The sequence below is a fragment of the Nicotiana tabacum genome, chromosome 13, assembly GCF_000715075.1.
Source record: "Nicotiana tabacum cultivar K326 chromosome 13, ASM71507v2, whole genome shotgun sequence".
Lineage (NCBI taxonomy): Eukaryota > Viridiplantae > Streptophyta > Magnoliopsida > Solanales > Solanaceae > Nicotiana > Nicotiana tabacum.
The window spans coordinates 97,905,123-97,929,629 of record NC_134092.1 but is presented as its reverse complement, the minus strand read 5'-3'; the positions used below and the strand labels follow the sequence as shown (position 1 = coordinate 97,929,629).

General features: G+C 39.6%; 1 protein-coding gene and 1 non-coding gene across 2 annotated transcripts; both read right to left on the bottom strand.

Moving 5' to 3' along the window:
- Positions 1-5,556: 5,556 nt before the first annotated feature.
- Positions 5,557-5,663, bottom strand: LOC142168444 (small nucleolar RNA R71). Its single transcript, XR_012698306.1, has one exon. It is a non-coding gene; the product is annotated as a small nucleolar RNA R71 (small nucleolar RNA).
- Positions 5,664-15,516: 9,853 nt separating this feature from the next.
- On the bottom strand, positions 15,517-16,282 carry LOC142168257 (uncharacterized). The gene is made up of 2 exons (XM_075228918.1): positions 15,932-16,282; positions 15,517-15,837 (listed from the first exon to the last, which is right to left on the bottom strand). The coding sequence occupies exons 1-2, from the start codon at positions 16,280-16,282 to the stop codon at positions 15,517-15,519; spliced, it is 672 nt and encodes a 223-aa protein (XP_075085019.1).
- Positions 16,283-24,507: the final 8,225 nt, after the last annotated feature.

The window sequence follows — 24,507 nt, the reverse complement described above, 5'->3', positions numbered from 1 at the left end:
TATGCCTTGGCCAATCAGTTCGTGAGGTTAGATGTTTTGGAGCCTAGCTGGGTTCTTGCTTGCACGGTATCTCGGCCTTCTTTATATGAGCGCATCAGAGAGCGTCAGTATGACGACCCCCATTTTCTTGTCCATGAGGACACGGTGCAGCACGGTGATGCCAAGCATGTTTCTATTGGTGATGATGGGGTATTTTGGATGCATGGGTCGCATTTTTGTTCCTATGTGGATGGGCTTCGTGAGTTGATTCTTGAGAAGGCCCACAGTTTGTGGTATTCCATTAATCCGGGTGCCACAAAGAGGTATCAGGATTTGAGGCAGCATTATTGGTGGAGAAGAATGAAGAAAGATATAGTTGCGTATGTGGCTCAGAGTTTGAATTGCCAGCAGGTGAAGTATGAACATTAGAGGCTTGGCGGTTTGCTTTAGACACTTGAGATTCCCGAGTGGAATAGGAAGCATATTACCATGGAATTCATTGTTGGGATCCCACGGACCTTGAATAAATTTGATGCAGTATGGCTCGTTGTGGATAGGTTAACCAAGTCGGCGCATTTCATGTCGTTGGAATCTACCTATTCTTCAGAGCTGCTGGTTGAGATCTATATCCGTGAGATTGTTTGTCTTCACGGTGTGCCAATGTCCATTATTTCTGATTGGGGTATGCAGTTCACATCACATTTCTGGAGAGACATACAGCATGATCTAGGCACACGAGTTGAGTTGAGTACAACATTTCACCCCCAGACGGAAGGACAGTCCGAGCGCACCATTCAGATATTGGAAGATATGCTTCGCGCCCCTGTGTTATGGATCCGAGGGTTCTTAGGATCAGTTCTTGTAGCTTGTGGAGTTTGCCTACAACAATAGCTACCAATCAAATATTCAAATGGCTCTTTATGACGCCTTATATGGTAGGCGGTGTCGTTCTCCAGTTGGTTGGTTTGAGCCATGAGAGGCTCGGTTGTTGGGTACCGATTTAGTTCAGGATGCCTTGGAAAAGGTCAAGATGACTCAAGATCGACTTCGTACAGAACAGTCTAGGCAGAAGAGTTATGCCAATCCGAGAGTTCGTGATGTTGTATTCATGGTTGGAGAGAGGGCTTTGCTCTGGGTTTCACCCATGAAGGGTGTGATGAGGTTCGAGAAGAAGGGCTAGTTGACCCTAGGTATATCAGACCCTTTGATATCCTTGAGAGAGTTGGTGAGGTGGCCTACAAGCTTGCCACCTAACTTATCATCAGTCCACCCGGTGTTCCATGTCTCCATGTTTTGGAAGTATCATGGTGATCCGTCCCATGTATTAGATTCCAGCTCAGTCCTATTGGACAAGTATCTGACTTACAAGGAGGATCTGGTGGCCATTCTAGCACGGCAGGTCCGGAAGTTGAGGTCAAAGAGTTATCCTTCTGTTAGAGTGCAGTGGAGAGGTCAGCCGATCAAGGAAGCTACGTGGGATTCCGAGTCCGATACGCGGAGTAGATACCCATACCTTTTCACCAGTCTAGGTACCTTTCTATGTCCGTTGGAGGACGAACGTTTATTTTAGAGGTGGAGAATGTGATGACCCGATAGGTCATTTTGAGTTCTAGCCCTTATTTCTACGTTTCAAGACCTCGATTAGCTCCTTTTAGTATTTCTCGATTTTCGTGCATAGTCCGTATCTTTTTTCGAAAAGTATTTATGTGAAAAATTAAAGAAAACATGAATTTTAATTTTAAAAATGATCTTAGTTGAATACGGTTAATATTTTATGTAAACAACCCTGTATCGGTATCTTAGTCCCTAACTTGATTTGATGAGATTTGTTGAAAACTAGTAATTTGAAGGTTTAAAGAATTCTGAAGTGTGACTGTAGGTTGACTTTATTGCTACTGGTTTTGGATTTTGGCTCCGAAACATGGTGTAGGTTCATTTTATCATTTAAATTTGTCTGCAAAATTTGGTGCAAAACGGAGTTGATTTGATAAGATTCGGACGCTCAGTTGTGAATTTTGAAGTTCTTGAATTTCTTTGAAAATTTCATGCATTTTGATGTCTGATTCGTAGTTCTAGGTGTTATTTTGGTATTTTGATCGCACGAGTGAGCTTGTATGATAATATTACACTTGTGTGTATGTTTGGTTTGGAACCCGAGGGGCTTGGATGTGTTTCGGATAGGCTACGGATCATTTTTGGACTTAGAGTCGCAGGTTTTAGCCATTCTGCTGGTGTCTGGTGCAATGTGCTTCACGATCGTGAAGGGCAATCTGTGATGGGGAGGAATTCCTTCATCGCGAACGTGAATTAGGTGGTTAACCTTCGGGAATGCAACCTTCCTCTCGCGAACGCATAGGGTTATGGGGCCTGGGAAGGGAGCTGTGTGATGTTTTACGCGAACGCGATCCTAGGATCGTGAACGCGAAGGCCAAGGGGGAGAGGCCATCGCAAACGTGAAGAGCATCTCGCGAACATGAAGGCCAGTTGGGCCGCAGTGCTTCGCGATCGCATCAGGTCCTTCGCAAATGCGAAGAAGACCTGACGCCAGTGATTTAAAACATCCCAAAATCGGGATTTATCACATTTCTCACCATTTTCAAGTTTGAGCATGACCTATAGGTGATTTTGAAGAGGTTTTTCATCCCAACTTCATAGGTTAGTAGATTTTAACTTGTTTCTTTATATTTTCATAAACACCCATTGATTTTAACCTTTAATCAATGCTTTTTCATGGTAGAAATTAGGGATTTAAGTAGGAATTGGGAATTTTAAGAAATTAAAATTTAGACCTAAAATTGAGGTCGGATTTCAAAACTAATTACATAACCGGACTCGGGGGTGAATGGGTAATTTAGTTTTGGTCCGAATCTCGGGTTTTGACCAAGCGGGCTCGATGTTGACTTTTGTTGACTTTTTCAAAAAACATTAAAGATTAAATCTTTTTTACTCGTGAATAGTTTCTAAAGCTTATTTTGAATAATTTGAACTATATTTGATTAGATTTGATTGGTTTGGAGGCTAATTCTAGAGAAAAGGCAGCGGTTGAGCATTGACTTGGTCGCTGAGTGAGGTAAGTGTCATGGTTAACCTTGACCTGCGGATGAGAGGAAAAGCATGAAGGGTGATGCCATGCCATTTCATTTATGATATTGTATCGTGAGGACGAGAGTAAAAGCATGAAGGGCGATGCCGTACCATTTTCATATCATTGATTTATTTAATTCTAAAGATGTATTTCATGATTTCGTACTTTCCGTGTTTATGATATTTTTCCCCTTCGCATGACCCCTCCCACTTAGTATTAGTCATTTTATTGTTATTTTGCTACTTTATATACACTTGTATAAGTTTTATTACGTATGTGTCTTGTCATAGCCTCGTCACTACCTCGTCGAGGTTAGGTGAAAGTGGGCTATAATTGCGTGTTTTAGTCGCTTATTGCACTCTAGTACACTGCACTTTATTCATGTTTGAGCTTTAATTGATTGTGTTTTGCACTTATTGTGTATTTTATACCTTGTAGGAGTGATTCTGAGTGATGTAGATTTTATGGAATGAATTCGAACTATTGCAGTTTTAAAGTCAAAGTAAAAGCCCAAGGGATTATGCCGGGATCGTGTTCAGGGGTCGAGGACCAAGTTTGGATGTCAAAACGCAAGAAAAAGCCGTACTCTGAGAAATCCTCACTGCAGCGGCTGTACAAATCTTTGCTGCCTGTCAGACGTAGCTCTCTGGATTTCCCCACTAATTGCCCGCATGGCACGTCTCCCCATGCGGCGCGCATGTGCAATTTTTATAGAGTGAAAATCCAATTTCGGCTAGGAGAAGGTGGTTTCATATGGGCCCGACCTTACTTGGTATAAATACATGGGAAACTGTTATTTTCTAGACTTTTTACACATATTCAACCTAAGGAGGCTAAGGAGAAGTTGGAAGAACACGAGCACAAGGATTTCATCATTCCTTTCTCACTCAAGACCCGAGTTTGGATTAAATTTATATTTTCCTCTAATTTAAATTTATTTGTGATGAATTGCTCCATATCTATGGAGTAGTTCCCTTTAGGGTTTGATGGATTTGGTATTTTGATGATTGTTTGTGGATTATAACTCTAGTTTTATGTATTAAAGTATTTTTGGATGATTTAATTATTGCATCTATATTCATTTGTTCATGTAATTGAGAGAGGCATAACGTGTGATATCTTTGCATTATATTGTTGGTTGAGTTCATTAATTCTTCTTAGTAATCGAAAGAGGCTAGTTGAATCATTGATTAAACCTAGTTAGGAGGATAATCGAGAGAGGTTCTCCTAAAGACCAATCCACTACGCATTCTTGCATATCTTCACGTGCTTAAATTGGGTCATCTAGTGAAGTTGAGACTTAATCGAGAGGGGAGTTTTTGCTGAACGTTTGAACTAATAATTGAGTGAATTTGAGAGACTCACTTAAACATTAGAAGTGAATTACCTAGAGTTAGATCCCAACCAATTATCTTGCACCTATCCTATTAACCCCTATTTTCTCCCATTGATAACTTTCTTGGTTACCTCTGTTGTGATTGTCATTAGTCAATAGCTTTATATTCTTAGTTAATTGTAGTTAGAAATCATATAAAATCTCAATTGTTGATCCTCTTGGATAGCAACCAATATAGAAACTACGATAATACTGTTTAAATTTAATCCTTGTGGATACGATATTATACGATACTATATTTGATTAGCGAGCATAATTTAGGTATGTGTTTTGCGCTCGTCAAATTTTGGCATCGTTGCTGGAGATTGGCAATCAATAATGTTTGAAATAGTTTGTAGTTCTAATTCAGTAATTTTTCTTTTTTATTTTCTTATTTTTCTCTTTTTACATTTGGTGTTCTTTAACTGTGCGCAGGTGCCAGGTTTAGAGTAGTGCATGACTTGAGCTTCTACGAAAAAAGTGCTACCATACGAGCCAGAGATAAAAAATAATTGCGACAGCTGAGGAAGAAAATAAATCTCACCGAGACATCCGAAAATATTGGCCTATCCTCAACCAAAGAAAATATGGCTGGAAACGGTGATGATAATGTAGATTTGGCTACAAGAGAGGCAGCCCAACAACGAGAAAAATCTGCACGAGATGCTTAGGAAGCGGCTATTAGAGATGCGCAGAACATCTATGAACAAGAGAGGGGTATCAGACTTAATCAACATCAACCCTTGCCTGGGAGACCACTTGGCGATTATGCTCGATCTGTCTACAATCAAGAATTATCTAGTGTTAGACCACCTCTAATTGCGGCAAAATATTTCGAGTTGAAGCAAGGATTGCTTCAAACCCTTCAGAATTATTGTGTCTTCAGAGAGAAGCCAAACGAAAATCCAAACACTCATCTAATAGACTTCGAGGAGATTATGAACACCTTTTAATACATTGGGTATCACAAGATGCAGTGTACTTAAGGGCATTCCCCTTTTCACTTAAAGATGATGCTAAGGAGTGGCTTCGGAGTTTGCCCCATTGATCGATCAGAACTTGGGAGGATATGACTAGAAAATTCCTTGATAAATATTTCTCCTTGGCTAAGACTGACAAGATTAGAAGAGAAATCCATAACTTCTGCCAGAAAGAGACTGAAACTGTTTTTGAAGCATGGGAGAGGTTTAAGGAGATAGTTAGAAAGTGTCAACACAGTGGAATTGAACTCTAGATGCAACTCCAGGATTTTGGGAAGGATTGACATCGGTCTCACGTAGAACATTAAGCAATGAAGTTGGAGGACCTTTGATGAAGAAGACTCCAGAGAAGATAATTACAATTCTTGATGAGTTATCTAAAGATACTAATCAGTGGCCCTCTGAGAGTGCTGAAAGAAGAAGATCGACTGGTTTTCACCAAGTTGATGCTAATACATCTGTGTAGGTACGGCTTGATGTTATGGCTAAGAAAATACAGAAGTTGTCCTTAGCCTCGATACAAAATGAGCCTCACCCAGCTTGTGATATATAATGCAATGGTTCAAGCAGGTGCCAAGCCTCAATTTAGGAATTAAATGTTGTGGAAAATTATAATACAATAGTTCAGAGGAACCCCAATTTTTCATGGAGTTCACCTAGAGGTACTGCGAATGCTTGGCAATAAAATAACTCTAGACCCCAAGGACAAGGAGCTCCTGGCTTTATGAAACAGCAAAGGCGGCAATATCAGCCTCCACCGCCCATTCAGCCTGGTCTAGAGGATCGAATGAAGGCTTTCATTATCAATACAGATGAGAGGCTGGATGCCCGTGGAGCAGTTATCAACGAACTAGGCACTGGTTTTCAAAACTTGGAGAGACAAGTAGGATAGATTGCAACAATATTATCTGAGAGGGTTGATACGCTCAAATTACACCTATATAAATGGTGTAAGGTGGTCGGTGTCAAATATAATAACCCAACTAGGTTGGGGTCGAATCCTATAGGGAATAGGTGTGAACAGATTACTTGAATAGTGTGAAACTTGACTTAAGTCATAGTTCTACTCTGTTAGTTTAAAAAGAGTTTTGTAATTATGAATTGTCAAGAACAACTATTTTGTTAAGAGAATTTAATTAATTTAATTAAGAAACCAAGGTTGTGTCCCTGTCAATGGAATGTAATGCTATCGATGTTAATATGATATATTTTTAATGGAAGGTCCTTTGATATGCAAATAGTTCCTAAATGACTACCCAATATTTTCCAATAACTAGGCAGTATTTTCTCTTTATGATTTTCCCAAATATAGAAAAGTTACAACTAAGAGAAACTAATTTATGCCAAGTAGAACCCACTTATCCCTAAGCAATTCTATTAAACAAGGCTTAAAGTCTTGAGTTCTTGCTATTCAATTCTACAAAACCCTAACCCACTTTTCAAAGAAAAGATAGAGTAAAATGGCACTAGTCAATATTTGCAACCATCAACTATAAATGAAGTATGAGAAATGAATAGAAATCAACCAACCATTATATATATATTCAATGGTAAACACACATCAACATTACACCCACTTAGGGTCAACAACCTTAGTATTTAATGTTAGCTACTCATACTAGAAGACAAGAACAAAGTAATAAATAAAGTCATAAAGCTTACAAAGGCAATAAAGTCTTGGATTCTCTCCCAAAAGCTTCCAAAATAATGGTGCATTCAATGCTATAAGTGTAGCATCATTTTCAGAAAAGATGGTCCACAAAAACCCTAATCATTCTATTTATAATGATCTAAAAATTATGGTCAAAAAGTAATAAAAATAACCCTGCAGATCAAGTCTGCGACTGCAGAATGGGTCGCAGAACACTTTCGCGGTCCGCACATCTTCATTTTTCACCGCAGAATTGATAACAAAGTTTTTCAATTTTCCATCGCATTTTGGTTATACAGTCCGTATATTGGTTTCGCGACCGCATAACTCACCGCAAAATCATCTTCACTGGAGTTCCTTTTGCTTTTGTGCGATCATTATGAGGTCCGCAAAAGAGTTGTGCGACCGCACAATGGATCGTAGACTTGACTCTCAAAAACTGTGATGATCTGCTTCATTATGCGATGGGTCTGAGGTCCGCACATCACTTTTGCGGTCGCAAACCTACCACATTTCTGACTTTCCATGGGTTTTTGTCTTATTTTTTATGTTCTTGGCTATTCAAGTCTGGTTTCTTGTAAAACACCAAAACTACATAAGAAATGACTTATAATGCTTTAAAATATGAGCTAAGGTCTATATAATTAGTATCAAAAGTGCCACATTTCTACGGCATATCAACACCCCCAACTTAGACTATTGCTTGCCCTCAAGCAACTAAAAAGTCAACCTACCAAATACTAATCTACTTTCTGACCAATCATAAAGAAGCAATGACTATAGATGGTGCTGATTGTTAGCTAACAAACATGTAACTTATTTTATTCACACTTCTTTGAAGACAAAGATCATTTAACAGTTCGAATAATCAGTTTGTAAACTTCGAGCCTCAAGAGCAATGACAGAGTGCTACCCACAACTAGATATTCATTTGTATCCTACTTCAAGAAGCCTACTTCTACTAAATCTTGCAATTCATATGTGCTCACATCAAGGAAAATCCCCAACTCAAAACATATGTACAGGGGATACAATTAAACACTCTTGCACTCAGAAAGAAGGCTAAGTGCTACAAGTATCAGTCCATATGCTTGCCCTTATTTTAACTCATTGCTACCTCATTAATATTTGGTTGTAGATCAAAAAGGACGTTTTAAGGGTTGTAGTGTAGGCTTCGGAACGGGTTGGATGAATATTTGGGAATATAGTGACTGTACCCTCCTTGAACGCTACACACCATTTTTATTTTTATTTTTTTTCTTAAACCACATAGCTCTTATTGACTTCTACTTACCAACATAGAACCACCTCAACCTATCTTTCTAATTTTCACAAGACTCCACCAATTTTGTTTTATATATACTTATTTTCTTTTGCTTTTCTTTTAGATCTTGAGTACTTTTGTATAGACAACTTTGAGGTCTTTGATGATGCACACAATGTACATCTACACCATTTCCCAATTTATACCAATACCCCAACTTAGGCTTTTAGCCTTATCCTCAACATTCGAGGAGGGACGGGTTCAAAAGAGGGAATTATTTCATAAAAGAGTAAAGGTTTGTAATGTAGTAGCCAAATAAAAGGTTAAAGGCTCAACATGGGATAACTAGGATGATAAGTGCACCAAGGAGGTCAATTTGGTCAAAACTAGTTAGCAGTCACAACGAGAGCCTAAGATAATTTTGACACCCAATTATCAACCTGAGATTTGCATTGAGGAACCAACCTGGCAAGTTCTAGACATTACAAGTTGAGCACATGCATTATTTACACGAATTCTCACCACTCACGACGCATGAACTACTCAAATTGGCATAATTTTAGCCCTCAAGTGAATACAAGGCAGTTCAATGCTTCATCACATGATATTTGAGATTCTAAGTAAGCACAAAGTAAAAGAGAGAGCCTCAATTTCACAAGAATGACTAACTATTTATTTCCAAAAATTTGAAGGTGCAATATATTCCACAAAAACTTATCACATGCTTGAATCTAGAACAAAAACACCAAACAAGTCAAAATATTTTACGCTACGACCATGGTTCTACTATTACACCCTTGGAAAAGAACCCGACGAAGAAAAACCAAGGGGAATTCATTACTATATACAAATCTACATTATTAAGACTAAGAGTTTGTATACAAGTTGCAAACGTTGACTACCCCACCCCCAACCTAAGAGCATGCATTGTCCCCAATGCACTGAGAAAGTAAGAGCAAAGTATAGGGGATTCCTAGGGCACACTAGGCACTTGGAGGGGTTGGAATATCTGAGGCGGTCATAGGGACGGGAGCTGACACTGTAGAGGCAGTGGGTGGAGCCCCTGACTGGGCATTGGTGTCCAGGACCAAAGTTAGAAGCTCCGCCAGTTGCGAAGTTGGGTCATGGACCTGGGAGCTGCTGGCCTCACCAAATGATGGTTGTATGGTCGTGGTAGTAGGCCTGGCAACCATATCTGCAAGGGAGTGTACGATAGCTATCTGCACATCCGCCTCCTCCTCACCCGGTGCATATGGAGAAATGGTAATCTATTTGCCTTTGTTGTCCCTCTGATCATCACCCTCCTCAAGTATCTCTTCCCCATCAGTTTATGCATGAGACTCTCCAGATTCCTCATCTGAATGATCATCGGTGTGTGCAACGGAACCCAAAGCTTGTGAGATGTCAGTGTTGTGTGCCTCCTCAACTGATAGAGGGTTTGTGAAATACAGATCGAATCTTGATACGTGGGAGGTGCCATTACCCTGCTCCCCTTCCACTGGAAAAAGGATGGTCAAATAAAACTCCAGTGTCTGCATTTTATGCAGCTCTGACTTGAGCTCAGCTACATCTTTTTTGAGTTGAGGCATGTCCCCTGCTTCACCTCGCTCAACCTTCTCAAGGAGAGCTTCCAAGTTCTTGAGTCGATCCGCATATGATAGATGTTGCTTCTGAAGATCACTTACTGAGGTTTGGATCGGGGCCAATGCTTGCCGGATGAGCGATGGAAGTTCTTTTGTCAGTTTGTCTACTTTGGCATTTGCATGTTGTGTAGTAGACCAAGCTTGGACAGTTCAGGTAGGGAGACCGGTGGTGTTGTAGTGGCTGATCTGGGAGTGGATGTGGAGGTAGCTGGTGTAGAAGAGGTGTCTGGCCCTGAGGAGGCAGCAGGTGTTGCTGAGACGGAAGAGGCCGGAGGGAGAGTGAGTGATTGCTCTGGTGGATCTTTGACCACTTTATCAATGTCCTGGTGACGAGTGATGTCAATATCCTGAACAGCATTTTCTATGCGGTCGTGTTTGGGGAACAGAGGAACCGCCGCATCTACACAAAGCATGGATTAAGCATGGAAAAGGGAGAGAGGTTTCTTTCTGGTTTGCCCTTATCCCAATCTCAGAAAATATAAGCTCTCCCACATTAATCTTGATACCCGACATGATGCAAGAAATAAGGATCGCCTTCTCGATATTGATGTCGATATCATTTCTCGTAGGTAGTATACATGAACAGACAAAACTTAGCCAATACCGGCCCTCTTGGGTGAAATCCCTCTTGTGAATTTTTTGGCGCGGTGCAATCCATGGCGGAGTTCCTTTGGCTAATACAGAGGCTACACAAGCATGCTCAAATTCTTTATTTGCAATCTTTGCCTCATATTCTGCCATGCCTGGCTCCCACTCCTTGAAATATACATCATTGATGGATGGGGAATCACAAAGTATTTCAACTCCTCGGACTAAAATAGATTTCAAGTATCGATAGTTTCTCTTTTGTTTTGAGCTCCTGGATGCAGCATATGCAGCATAAAACTCCCTAACAAGCATCTCGTTGTATTCTCACGGAACTTTGGTGAAGAACTCTCATCCCCTCTTTTTCATGTTTTCTAGCACATGGGGATAGTGTTCTTTAAGACCGTTCAAACTCAGCTGCTTTTCTTCGAGGATCTTTCTCTTTGCCAAACCATCTCTGTACAGAGTCCAAGAGCTGGGAATCCTAAACCTGAGATCCTCACCACTCTTTCTATGTGCTTCGGCCTGGAGGTCAACTGGTGGTAAAAGGTCAAGCTGTGCCTCCTCCTCTTCAGACTAGGAGATAGGCTCAGATGAATTTCTGGATATGCCAGGACATTTGCGTTGGGATTGCTGTGATTGTGGGCTTATAGATGCATCCCCTATCTTTCCTCGAGTGGCGGGCATTCACGATGCTAAGGATATCTTTGGAGCCATTCCTGCCAATTAACGAGGAGTACTACAAGGTAGGGCATGTGTAAAATATAGCATAGAAATGAAAGACACAAAATGTTATGCGAACAGTTATGCGATCGCAGAACAACTCTGCGGACCGCAAAACACAACGCGGAAGATAACCATCAGAAGTAAAAATAATTATGCGGGCCATAAAAGTGGTCGCAGAACGGGTTTGCAGCCGCAGATCGGTCACATTTTGAACTTTGAATAAGGCTGGATTCTAATTAGGTCTACGACCATTGTGTTGTCCGCAAACCAATTCTGCGATCGCAGACTCAACCGCATATTGGCACTGAGAAAACTCTCAAGCATACAGAATGCGATGACTCTACGGATCGCAAAATAGTTATGCGGACCGCAAAGATCATCATCTCTACTAAAAAAAGACTCACAAGCAACCTTTATGCACACTCAGGACCAGATGCTCAAGTTGTGAGAGAGTATTACACACACTCAACATTAGGTCAATTTCATGATCATCCTAGCAATATCTAATGCAACTTGCCATAAATTCCCAACCCTCTTACTCTATTCAGACCCCCTAATACTCAACCCCAAATTGTGATTGACCCACAACACATATGTTCCCCCTAGAGTCGATTCTCATTACAAGAGACAAGAAGTTGGGTATATAGAAGAGGGTAACATGGATTAGAGGAAAAAGGAAAGAATAAAAATGAGTGAAAGCACACATCGGTTCTTACTTTAACTGAGCTAGAGAAATTTTGGAAATTTTACATACCAGATTGCAGAAGTTCGAGCAAGCTAAGTTGGTGTGAATCGTGAGTCAGGCGATCAAGGTGAGCCTCCCTTTTTTTGATTTCTTTTTTTTTTTTAGTTTTTTTGCCTGGGTGCTTGATATGAGAGAAAACATATAGGAAGGAGAGAGAGACAGAACTAGGGTTTAATACCTGAGGTTCTGCGGTCAAATGACCATCACATAACAGATTATGCGGCCGCATATGTGTTTTGCGATGGATTAGTACCTGGGTAGTCGGCTACAGATGTTCGTTTCTGCGGTCGTAGAATGATTCTACGGGTCACAGAAGTTGATTTTCTTCCGCATTTTTAAGACCCAATTTGACTGGTTTTCTTCTTGTATCTGTGACCATTATGCGGTCTGCATACCATTTATGCGGCGGCATATGTTGCTGCAGAACAACACCTTAAGCTCAGCTTCTTTTCCTTCATTTTCCCTCTGCCTTTACATCATATTTCTTTGTATTTTTGGTAATCTGCATTCTAACACACTCGTCAAACTGTTCAACACTTATAATTAAACCTACCAAAATTAAAATCTAACCAAAGAATTGTTACCAACACACGGGTTGCCTCCCATGAAGCGCTTGATTTAACGTCGCGGCACGACGATGTTGTCCCCATTTTGGCTAATCAGTGGTGGGGATTGGTTCCGGACTATCCATAAGTGCAGATTGTTCTACTAGTTTCCTTTCTCCAATGGTTCCAAGGTAATACTTGACCCTTTGGCCATTTACTTTGAAAGTTCGGGTCCCATCCTCGGATTCTAATTCAATAGCGCCAGAGGAAGACACATTCACAACTTTGAACGGTCCATACCATTTGGATTTGTGTTTGCCCGGAAAGAACTTCAATCTTGAGTTGAAGAGTAAGACTAAGTCACCGGATTTGAATTCCCGCTTCAAACTTTTCTTTTCATGAACAAACTTCATTCTTTCTTTATACATGGCTGCATTCTCATAGGCATGAAAACAAAAATCTTCCATCTCGTTGAGTTGTGTCATCCTTAAATTAACAGCTTCGGCCCAATTAATATTTAACTTTTTTAATGCCCATATGGCTTTGTGTTCAAGTTCCACTGGCAAGGACAAGCCTTACCAAAAACCAATCGGTAAGGTGAGGTGCCAATGGGTGTCTTAAATGTTGTTCGATAGGCCCACAATGCATCATCCAGCTTCTTTGACCAGTCAGTTCTGTTTGCATTAACAATTTTTGCTAGAATATTTTTGATCTCCCGGTTGGAAACTTCAACTTGAGCGCTTGACTGAGGATGATAAGGGGTAGCCACCTTATTCTTAACTCTATATTTTTCGAGTAACCCGGTAAAGGCTTTGTTGCAAAAGTGAGAACCATCATCACTAAGTATACCCCTTAGGGTTCCAAACCGAGTAAATATGTTCTTCTTCAAGAAGGTGGTTACACTTCGTGCCTCATTGTTTGGCAAGGAAATTTCCTCAACCCATTTAGAGACATAATCTACTACTACCAAGATATATGTCATGTTGTAATAGTTTACGAAGGGACCCATGAAATCTATCCCCCACACATCAAAGATCTCGACCTCCATCACAAAGTTCATAGGCATCTCATGCCTTCTAGAAAGTGACCCTTGTCTTTGACATTGATCACATGCCTTGACCATTTGATTTGCATCTTGGTAGATCAATGGCCAATAATAGTCACACTCAAGCACTTTTGTCGTAGTACGATTTCCACTGTGGTGACCCCCAATTGGAGAGTCATGACATGCTTTGAGAATTTGAATTATCTCATCTTCCAGAACACAACGCCGAATGATGTTGTCGGCGCAAATCCGGAACAAAAAGGGTTCCTCCCAATAGTATTGCCTACACTCCTGTAAGAAATTCTTCTTTTGATAAGCTTCCAATCTGATAGGGATAAGGTCACCAACCAAGAAGTTAGCGATGTCGGCATACCAAGGAGTGAAGGTGCTAGATATTGTCAATAAGTGTTCATCTGGGAAGGCATCATTAATTTCAAGATATGTTTTTGATCTCCCTGCCTCTTCAAGCCTAGATAAGTGATTTGTAACTTGATTCTCTGTTCCTATTCGATATTTGACTTCAAAGTCAAACTCTTGTAACAAAAGAACCCACCTAATCAATCTTGGTTTAGCATATTTCTTCGCCATAAGGTAGCGGAGAGCAGCATGATCGGTGTATACTATCACTTTCGATCCCAACAAATAGGCTCGGAATATTTCTAAAGCATATACAATAGCAAGCAGTTCTTGCTCAGTTACAATGTAATTCATTTGTGCACCATTGAGTGTCTTGCTTGCATAGTAGACAGGATGAAGAATCTTGTTATGTCATTGACCGTGTACTCCTCCAATAGCTACATCATTGGCGTCACACATAAGTTTAAATGGAAGAGACCAATGGGGTGTGACAATAATAGGTGTCGTGGTGAGCCTTACTTTCAATTCCTCAAAAGCTTTGAGGCACTTCTCACCGAACTCAAACTTAGCATCCTTTTTAAGGAGCTTGCACATGGGACTTGCAATTTTTGAGAAGTCCTTGATAAATCACCTGTAAAAACTGGCATGCCCCAAAAAGCTCCGAACACCCTTTACCGAAGTGGGAGGAGGGAGCTTGGAAATGATCTCGATCTTTTCCTGATCAACCTCTATGCCTCGCTTGATAATTTTGTGGCCAAGAACAATAGTCTCATCCACCATAAAGTAACATTTTTCCCAATTGAGTACAAGTTTTGTTTCCTCGCATCTTTTGAGCACTTGCCTAAGGTTGGCAAGGCAATGCTCAAAGGAATCACCAACTATAGAGAAGTCATCCATGAATACCTCTAAGAAGTCCTCCACCATGTTCAAGAAGATTGACATCGTGCATCGTTGAAAAGTATATGGGGCATTGCGTAGCCCAAATGGCATCCGGCTAAAGGCAAATGTCCCATACGGACATGTGAATGTCATCTTCTCGTGGTCCTCTAAGGCAATGTTGATTTGGTTGAAGTTGGAATAACCATCCAAGAAGCAATAAAATGACCTTCCTACTAGCCGATCAAGCATTTGATCAATAAAAGGCATAGGAAAATGGTCTTTGCAAGTAGGACTATTGAGCTTTCGGTTGTCCATGCAAACTCTCCACCCGGTCACCGTCCTCATTGAGATGAGTTCATTTTTGTCATTTTGAATCACGGTCATGCCTCATTTATTTGGCACATATTGCACCGGACTCACCCATGGACTATCAGAAATGGGGTAGACAACCCCGGCATCCAATCATTTTATGATGTATTTCTTCTCAACCCCTTGCATTGAAGGATTTAACCTTCTTTGATGCTCCACACTAAGTTTGCTCTCTTGCTCCAATTGTATCTTGTGCTCAAAAATTCCGGTGGGAATCCCTCAGATATCCGCTATGGTCCAACCAATGGCATGTATGTGCTCCCTTAAGGTATTCAATAAGTGTTCAACCTATACATTATCCAACAAAGAAGAAACAATTGCAGGTATAATTTCATTAGAGCCAAGAAATTTATACCTTAAATACGGAAGAAGTGGCTTGAGCTCAAGTTCTGGGGGCTCAAAAATTGAAGGCTTATCGGGATGAGTGACTATGTTCTCTAAGTCAAGAGAAAGCTTCTTTGGTGCATAACTGTAGGACCCAATCCCTTCCAATGCATTCACCGTTTCCACGAATCCTTCCATGTCCTCACCATTAAAATTCACCAAAATATCCGACAATGCCTCACCAAGGCATTCCTCTTCCATCTTCACCTCGACTGCATCCTCTACCTAATCAACAACATTCAATGACTGAGATACTTTCGTATGCATGTGGCAATTTCATACCCTTACTCGTTTGAAAGGTAACTTCTTCGTTATTGACTCGGAACTTGATCTCATTTCGCTTTGAGTCCATGAGTGCCCTATTGGTATCAAGAAATGGTCTCCCCAAGATGATAGGGATATCTTTATCAATAGCACAATCCATAATAACAAAGTCGGCAGGGAGGAGAAACTTCCCCACTTTCATAAGCACATCATCAACTATTTCCATCGGTCGCTTTATTGAACGGTGGGCCATTTGCAACCTCATACTTGTAGGCCTACCCCCATTATCACAAAGGGCTCGTGCAAAATTGCGTAATCCAATAGTGAATGGAATGGTGAAGGCTCTCGGGTCCTCCTTCTTTTGGACAACGGTTGTTGCAATGATGGAACTAACCCGGTGAATCATATTCGCCACTTCATTCTTGGTGGTTTTATTTTTAGTGATCAAGTCCTTCAAGTACTTAGCAAAACCCGGAATCTCTTGAAATGCTTCAACAAATGGAATGTTCACCGATAATTACTTTAGGATGTCATAGAAATTCTCGAGTTTGCTATCATCAACTTTTCTAGCAAGTCTTTGAGGGAAAGGAGGAGATGGTCTAGGAATTGGTGCTAGAGTTTTTGGTGCCTCTATTACCTTTTCCTTCACCTCTTCATGGTTCACTTCTTGAGTTCTTACCTTCTTCGAGAGTCTTTCAACTTCAACAACAATTGGCACCTCAACTTGTGCCTCGACTTCTTGTTCAAAATCTTCCACTTTGACTATTTGTTCATTCTCTCCTTGAAGTAGTTTCCCACTTCGAGTTGTGATTTCCATACAATGAGAAGTTGGACCACTCCCACTACCTTTTGGGTTTGCAATTGTATCACTTGGGAGCGTGCCTTTTTGCTTCGGATTTTGAACTCTTGAAAGATCCCTCATTTGCATCTCCAACTTTTGAATAGATGCAGTGTGAGAACCCACAAGCTCGGTCATATTCTTCATTGAAGTGTCGGATCTCTCTTGATTTTACAATACTCTTTCAAGCATGTTTTCCAACTTGTACTAACTTGAAGAACTTTCCTTCCAATGTGGAGAGTTAGCATATTGCCCCTTTGGTGGAAAATAGAGGTTTGAACTCCGATTTGAAAAGTTGTTGTTGTTGTTACTCCAATTTCCTTGATTTGAACTACCTTGGTCATTTCGCCACTGTTGGTTGCCTTGCCCTTGCAGGTTAGACTTCCATTGGTGTTGTTTTCCTAAACCTTGGTAGGGTTGTCTTTGATATCCTCCTTGAGGATTGTTGAAATAATTTGCTTCTACGTATTCCTCATTTGACATAGGTTGCACATCTTCCACAACATTCACCTTTTTTGTTTGGCTTTCAGTGAACATTTTCGTCAACACGTTGGCATTGGTGGCAAGTACAGAAATTACTTGATCTCTTTCTTGGTTCTCCTTAATCATGTTGGTCAAGGAAGGAGTACCATATGCAATTCCACCTGTGATGTCTTCCGAGTGCCAAGATTGGTTATGTTCTGCCATCTTGTCAAGGATTTATGTGACCCTTGCAAATGTTTTATCCATAAAGGATCCATCCGCTGCATTTTTGGCTATTGATTGATTCAAGGGATCCAAACCCATGTAAAACTTCTCCAACAAAATATTATCCGGAAAGTCATGATTCGGCGACCTCACTAAATATAGCTTGAATCTATCCCATGCTTAATGTAGATGCTCCCCAGGTAATTGCTTGAAGAAGAAAATATTATCTCGGGACTCGGACTTTGCTTTGCGGAAACCATTTTGCTAGGAAAACTCGGACCAAGTATGGATGGAATTAGGGGGTAAATTTTGGATCCACGGTCTTGCCTCTCCAGTTAAAGAGTACTTGAACATCTTCAACCTTAGGGCATCATTTTAGACATGATTCTTCTTGTGCATTGCCCACACACCCAAAACATTTCTGATATGTTGTGTCGGATCATCATCGGTGGAATTTCGGAAGAATCCCTCTGCTTTTAGCATTAGGATTAGACTGTGTTCCACTTTGAAGGTGGCAACAACTCTTGGAGGGACAATAGAATTTGTATACTCAATATACCCATCTATATCCGCAAACACATTCTCTTCTTCCGGCTCGCCCAAGTTTACCTAATGACACCAAGCAAAGCAAGCGAAGTGTGATGGAATAGAAGAAGACGTAAAGTAAAGCGCACACAAGTTAGTAATTTCAAAATTGTATCCCCCGGTAACGGTACCAAAATTTAATACGCTCAAATTATACCTATATAAATGGTGTAAGGTGGTCGGTATCAAATATAATAACCCAACTAGGTTGGGTCAAATCCCACAGGGAATAGGTGTGAACAGGCTACTTGAATAGTGTGAAACTTGACTTAAGCCGTAGTCCTACTCCGTTAGTTTAAAAAAAGTTTTGTGATTGAGAAACCAAGGTTGTGTCCCCATCGATGGAATGTAATACTATCGGTGTTAATATGATATATTTCTAATTGAAGGTCATTTGATATGCAAATAGTTCCTAAATGACTACACAATATTTTCCAATAACTAGGTAGTATTTCCTCTTTATGATTTTCCCAAATATAGAAGAGTTACTATTAAGAGCAACTAATTTATGCCAAGTAGAACCCACTTATCCCTAAGCGATTCTATTAAACAATATTTAAAGCCTTGAGTTCTTGCTATTCAATTCTACCAAACCCTAACCCACTTTTCAAAGTAAAGATAGAGTAAAATGGTACTAGTCAATGTTTGTAACCATCAACTATAAATGAAGCATGAGAAATGAATAGAAATCAACCAACCATTATATATATATATTCAATGGTAAACACCCATTAACATTACACCCACTTAGGGTCCACAACCTTAGTATTTAAAGTTAGCCACTCATACTAGAAGACAAGAACAAAGTAATAAATAAAGTCAAAAAGCTTACAAAGGGAATAAAGTCTTGGATTCTCTCCCAAAAGCTTCCAAAATAGTGGTGTATTCAATGCTCTAAGTGTAGCCTCTTTTTCAGACAAGATGGTCCATAAAAACCCTAATTGATCTAAAAATTATGGTCAAAAAGTAACAAAAATAACCCTGCAGATCAAGTCTACGACTGCAGAATGGGTCGTACAATGCTTTTGCGGTCCACACATCTTTATTTTTCGCCGCAGAATTGATAACAAAGTTTTCCAATTTTCCATCGCATTTTGGTTATGCGGTCCACATATTGGTTTCGCAACGGCATAACTCACCGCAAAATCATCTTTGCTGGAATTCCTTTTGCTTTTGTGCGATCATTATGCGGTCCGCAAAAGAGTTGTGTGACCGCATAATGGATCGCAGACTTGACTCTCAAAAACTGTGATGATTTGCTTCATTTTGCGATGGGTCTGCGGTCCGCACATCAATTTTGCGATCGCAGACCTGCCCGCATTTCTTACTTTCCATGGGTTTTATCATCTTTTTCATGTTCTTGGCTCTTCAAGTCTGGTTTACTGCAAAATATCAAAACTACATAAGAAATGACTTATAATATTTTAAAAGATGAGCTAAAGTCTATATAATTAGTATCAAAAGTGTTGCATTTCTATGGCACATCAAGGGCTCCAAGAACGCTCCCGGCTGATACTAAGAGAAATGCCAAAGAAACAGTGAATGGTGTAACTCTGAGAACTGGGCAAGTGTTGAAAGATCCCACCCCGATCCAAATTGATGTGAAACTTGAAAAAGAAAGTGGGGAGCAGCTGAAGAATGATGTTGATAAAAATAAGAAAGGTCTGATGAAAGCGGAGAAAAAGAAGAAGAACGAAAAACCGAGAAGGGAGAACATTAAGAGCAAGCATATGACTCATTTACCTTTCCCTCAAAAGATATATAGAGAAAAGTTGGACAATCAGTTTGGGAGATTTTTGGATATGCTGAAACATGTTCATGTAAACTTACTATTCACATAAGTGCTCTCACAAATGCTTACTTATGCCAAATTCTTGAAGGAGATCCTTACAAAGAAGAGGAAAATCGAGGAGACCTCAGTGGTCAAGCTCACAGAGAAGTGCAGCGCGATAATGCAAAACAAACTTCCACAAAAGTGTGGAGATCCATGGAGTTTTACTATACCTTGCTCATTAGGAACTATCAATTTTGATAAATCTTTATGTGATTCTGGTGCCTCAATTAACTTAATGCCTCTATCTATTTACAGTAAACTGGAGAAGGAGATTGGAAAGATAAGGTCAGTGCCAATATCTTTGCAGCTGGCAGACCAAACGACTTTAATACCCGAGGGGATAGTAGAAGATGTGTTAGTTCGGGTGGATAAGTTCGTATTTCCTGTGAATTTTATAGTGGTGAATATGGAAGAAAACAAGGAGGTCCCCCTCATCCTAGGAAGATCATTCTTAGCGACGGGTAGAGCAATATTTGATATACATGAGAGGAAACTCATGCTTAGAGTGGGTGAGGAGACTGTGACTTTTGAGATAAATGTAGCAAAGGGGGCACAAAAAGAACAACGAGCTGGAAGTGTTGAGTGGAAAGTGAAGGGCTCGAAAGAGAAGGTTGCAGTGAGCGAGAAATATAAGTGTGGGGTGTACCCCAAAAAGAGTGAGAAGAAGTTGCCTGCATGGATGTGTGCACTAGTTCGAGCGTGAAGAATGGAGCCCGACTTTGACTCAGACCCCGACTAGATGTTCAGGGAAATTTCCTTTACCTTATGCTTTTTAATTGTGTGTCATGGAGACATGCCACAACTTAAAGTGTCGGGTGGGGGATATGTTGTATGTATATTATTTTTAGTTTTTTTTTGTTAGTTTTAATAGTTAGAGATACAAAAAAAATGATTTTTCCCGACAATGGATATCATCGACAAGTTTCTTGAGGGATTAAAGTCGAAAGAAAAAGACAAAAAGATTTGTTTTTGTTAGGTTATGTATTAATTCCCCATTGATTTTTCTTAGTGCCGCGGTTCTTTTCCAAGGGTTTTGTTTGAACCGGGTGTAGTTAGTTTTTATTTTTATTAGTGGTAGGAAACCTTGTGCTGTGATTTGAATTGAAAGCAATATCTCTTGACTTTATTATACCTTGAGAATAGTGATTACTTTAGTTGTGACGCTTAGGTTCAGTTTTTGACTCTTGTATAAATACCTTAAAATTGTATGATCTTAACTTTGCTTAACTGCTTTGACTAGAGTGTCTTGATAGTCCAATCCCGAGTGAGTTATGTTCCATGTGTGTGTGAGGTCTTGTGTTATTCTGTGCATTGCATTTGATGTCTAGAACTTTTTTCGTGTGTTTGCAAAGTGAAATAGTAGTTTTATTCAATCTTGAAAATGATTTAGGTGTTTCTTTGTTGAGCCAGATATATGCTTTTAACCACCTATTTGTTATGTATCGTAGTTAACCCCTTTGAGCATGTAATCATGTTTCTTTGGCAACCACATTACAAGCTTTACCCATTTGTTTAAATTGACCATCTATTTGAACCTTATATGTCTCGTGAGCACTTGAATTTGTTATGAACTTTGTAAAAATCGAAGTGTGGGTGGCTGGTTTGGCTTTTGAGTAGAACTATTGAAATAAGGATATAGGTGCACTGGTTTAAAAAAAAAAAGAACCAGTTGAATTGAATAAGGAAAGAAAAAACAAAAAAATATAGTTATAATATTGAGAAAAATATTCCTTGATAGTTGTGACTCTTGATGTAATTGTGCTTAAAGAAGTAGGGAGTTAATGTATATTGTCGTGAAGGTGGAGTTATGGTTTGACATAAGTATGGGGTTTTGAACAATGAAATGTATATATTAAAGTGCTTGGGGAGGTGTAGTCACTCTTATATCTGAATGTATCCTACCCATCCCGCAGTCTACATTACAACCAATTAAAGTCCTATATGATCCTTGACTGAATAAGCTCAATTAGTAGAGTAGTACACTACGGGCAAGCCTATGGCATGTCTTTTGTAGCATATGAATATTGTTTCTGAGAGTGAGTGAATTCTTTCTATCTTGAGTTCCAAATTGCTTTTAAATTTTATTGTGTGGGGAACTACTCTCTATTGTTGTGTGAGGCCACTTGATTCATGAAGGAAAGGTAATTCTTGACCTCTGTGTTAGAGTAAGTGAGCGGGTTAAATAAAATGCATGGTGCTTTTGAGTCAAATTTTGAGGCTAGGATGTTACGGTATTGTGCTTAATCTGTTTTAAAAATTCTTGGTGTGATGAGTTATTATAGTTGTTGAAAAACAAGGTCGTGTCTATATGAATTATAGTTTGATTGCTAGAGGACGAGCAATGGTTTAAGTGTGGGGTATTGATGTTAGGCTTTACGTATTTTAGTCGTTTATTGCACTCTAGTTCACTGCACTTTATTCATGTTTGAGCTTTAATTGATAGTGTTTTGCACTTATTGTGTGTTTTATGCCTTGTAGGAGTGATTCCGAGTGATGTAGATGTTATGGAGCTAATTCAAGCTATTTGGAGCTTTGTAGTCTGAGTAAAATCCCAAGGGATTAAGTCGGGATCGTGTTTGGGGGTTGAGGACTAAGTCTGGACGTCAAAACGCAAGAAAAATCTATACTTTGATAAATCCTCATTGTCGCGGCTGTACAAATACGGCGCGCCTGTGCAATTTTTACAGAGTGAAAATCCAATTTCGGCTAGGAGAAGGTGGTTTTATCTCGGCCCGACCTTACTTGATATAAATACATGAAAAACGTTATTTTATGGAATTTTGACACATATTTGACCTAAGGAGGCTAAGGTGGAGTTGGAAGAACACGAGCACAAGGATTTCATCATTCCTTCTTCACTCAAGACCCGTGTTTGGATTGAATTTATGTTTTCCTCTACTCTAACTTTATTTTTGATGAATTTCTCCATATCTATGGAGTAGTTCCCTTTAGAGTTTGATGGATTTGGTGTTTTGATTATTGTTTGTGGATTATAACTCTAGTTTTATGTATTAAAGTATTTTTGGATGATTTAATTGTTGCATCTATATTCATTTGTTCATGTAATCGAGAGAGGCGTAACATGTGATATCTTTGCATTATATTGTTGGTTGAGTTCATTAATTCTTCTTAGTAATCGAAAGAGTCAAGTTGAATCATTGATTAAACCTAGTTAGGAGGATAATCGAGAGAGGTTCTCCTAAAGACCAACCCACTACGCAGTCTTGCATATCTTTACCTGCTTAAATTGGGTCATCGTGTGACGTTGAGACTTAATCGAGAGAGGAGTTTTTGCTGAACGTTTGAACTAATAATTGAGTGAATTCGAGAGACTCACTTAAATATTAGAAGTGAATTACCTTGAGTTAGATCCCAAACAATTATCTTGCACCTATCCTATCAACTCCTATTTTCTCCCATTGATAACTTCATTGCTTACCTCTGTTGCGATTGTCATTAGTCAATAGCTTTAGATTCTTAGTTAATTTTAGTTAGAAATCATATAAATCTCAATTGTTGATCCTCTTGGATAGCAACCAAGCTAGAAACTACGATAATATTATTTAAATCCAATCCCTATGGATACGATAGTATACTATACTATACTATATTTGAATAGCGAGCATAATTTAAGTGTGTGTTTTGAGCTCGTCATTAGGCTCGACACTTACGAAATACATTGGATTGGTTTTACTTATACTACACTTATGCACTTTTTGTGCAGATACGGGTATTGGTCTTAGCGGTGCTTGAGGTGTGTCAGCTCGGATCATTTTCATACAGAGACTCGAGGTAGATCTGTTGGCGTTCGCAGACCTTGAAGTCCCCTTCCATTTTCCATTTTTACTATTTATCTTTTTGAAACAATTGTATTTATTTCAGACTATGTTTATAGACTTGTAGTTGCTCGTGTACTCGCGACTCCGGATTTCTGGGAGTAGTTATTATCACGTGGTTTATATTAGCATTGTCTTAGATTTGGCATTTATTTCTCGTTGTATATTATTATTGTGTTTTCAACTGTTAAAAATGGTTAATTATCTATTCCACGTCGGCTTGCCTAGCAAGTGGATGTTAGGCGTCATTACGACCCCCAGGTTGGGATTCAGGGTCATGACAATTAAGTAATTGGGTTACCTCCTCCTTAACAAACCTATTTATGACCTCTGTTATTGGTCATTTCTTCTGCCTTACCGGAGGGAAGTTAGGATCAAGACTCAGCTTATAGACTGCCACCTCCAATGGAATACTTTTCATATCTGAATGCAATAATGCAAAACAATCAACGTTAGATTTAAAAAAATCTATAATTTTTAACCTGAGTTCGGGACACAACCCCGTTCCTAAATAGAACTTTCTTTCCAAAATATTTTCGAACAAGGCCACTTGTTCGAGCTCTTCTATCGTTGACTTGATCGCATCAGTCTCCTTCGATACTTGATATAATTCTAATGACTGCTCATCTTTATCATCTTCAATCGAGATGGAAGAAGGCACTGATTCCTGTAATTTCTATTTGCTCATTTCTTTGCCCTTACTACTGGAAATGGTTACTGTGTTCATGTCACTTGTAGCCGGTTGTTGACCTGCTTCATCCCTTATGGTGTCAGAAATTTTAACAATTGATGGTAGGTTAAGGGCACAGCCTTCATTTCATGTATTCATGGCCTTCCAAGGATTACATTAT

Coding starts and splice junctions, on each gene's coding strand:
- LOC142168257 (XM_075228918.1), bottom strand. CDS start 16,282: ATGATTCACCGGGTTAGTTCCATCATTGCAACAACCGTTGTCCAAAAG. Junction 15,838..15,931: donor GAAATGAGATCAAGTTCCGA/GTCAATAACGAA, acceptor GTTGTTGATTAG/GTAGAGGATGCAGTCGAGGT.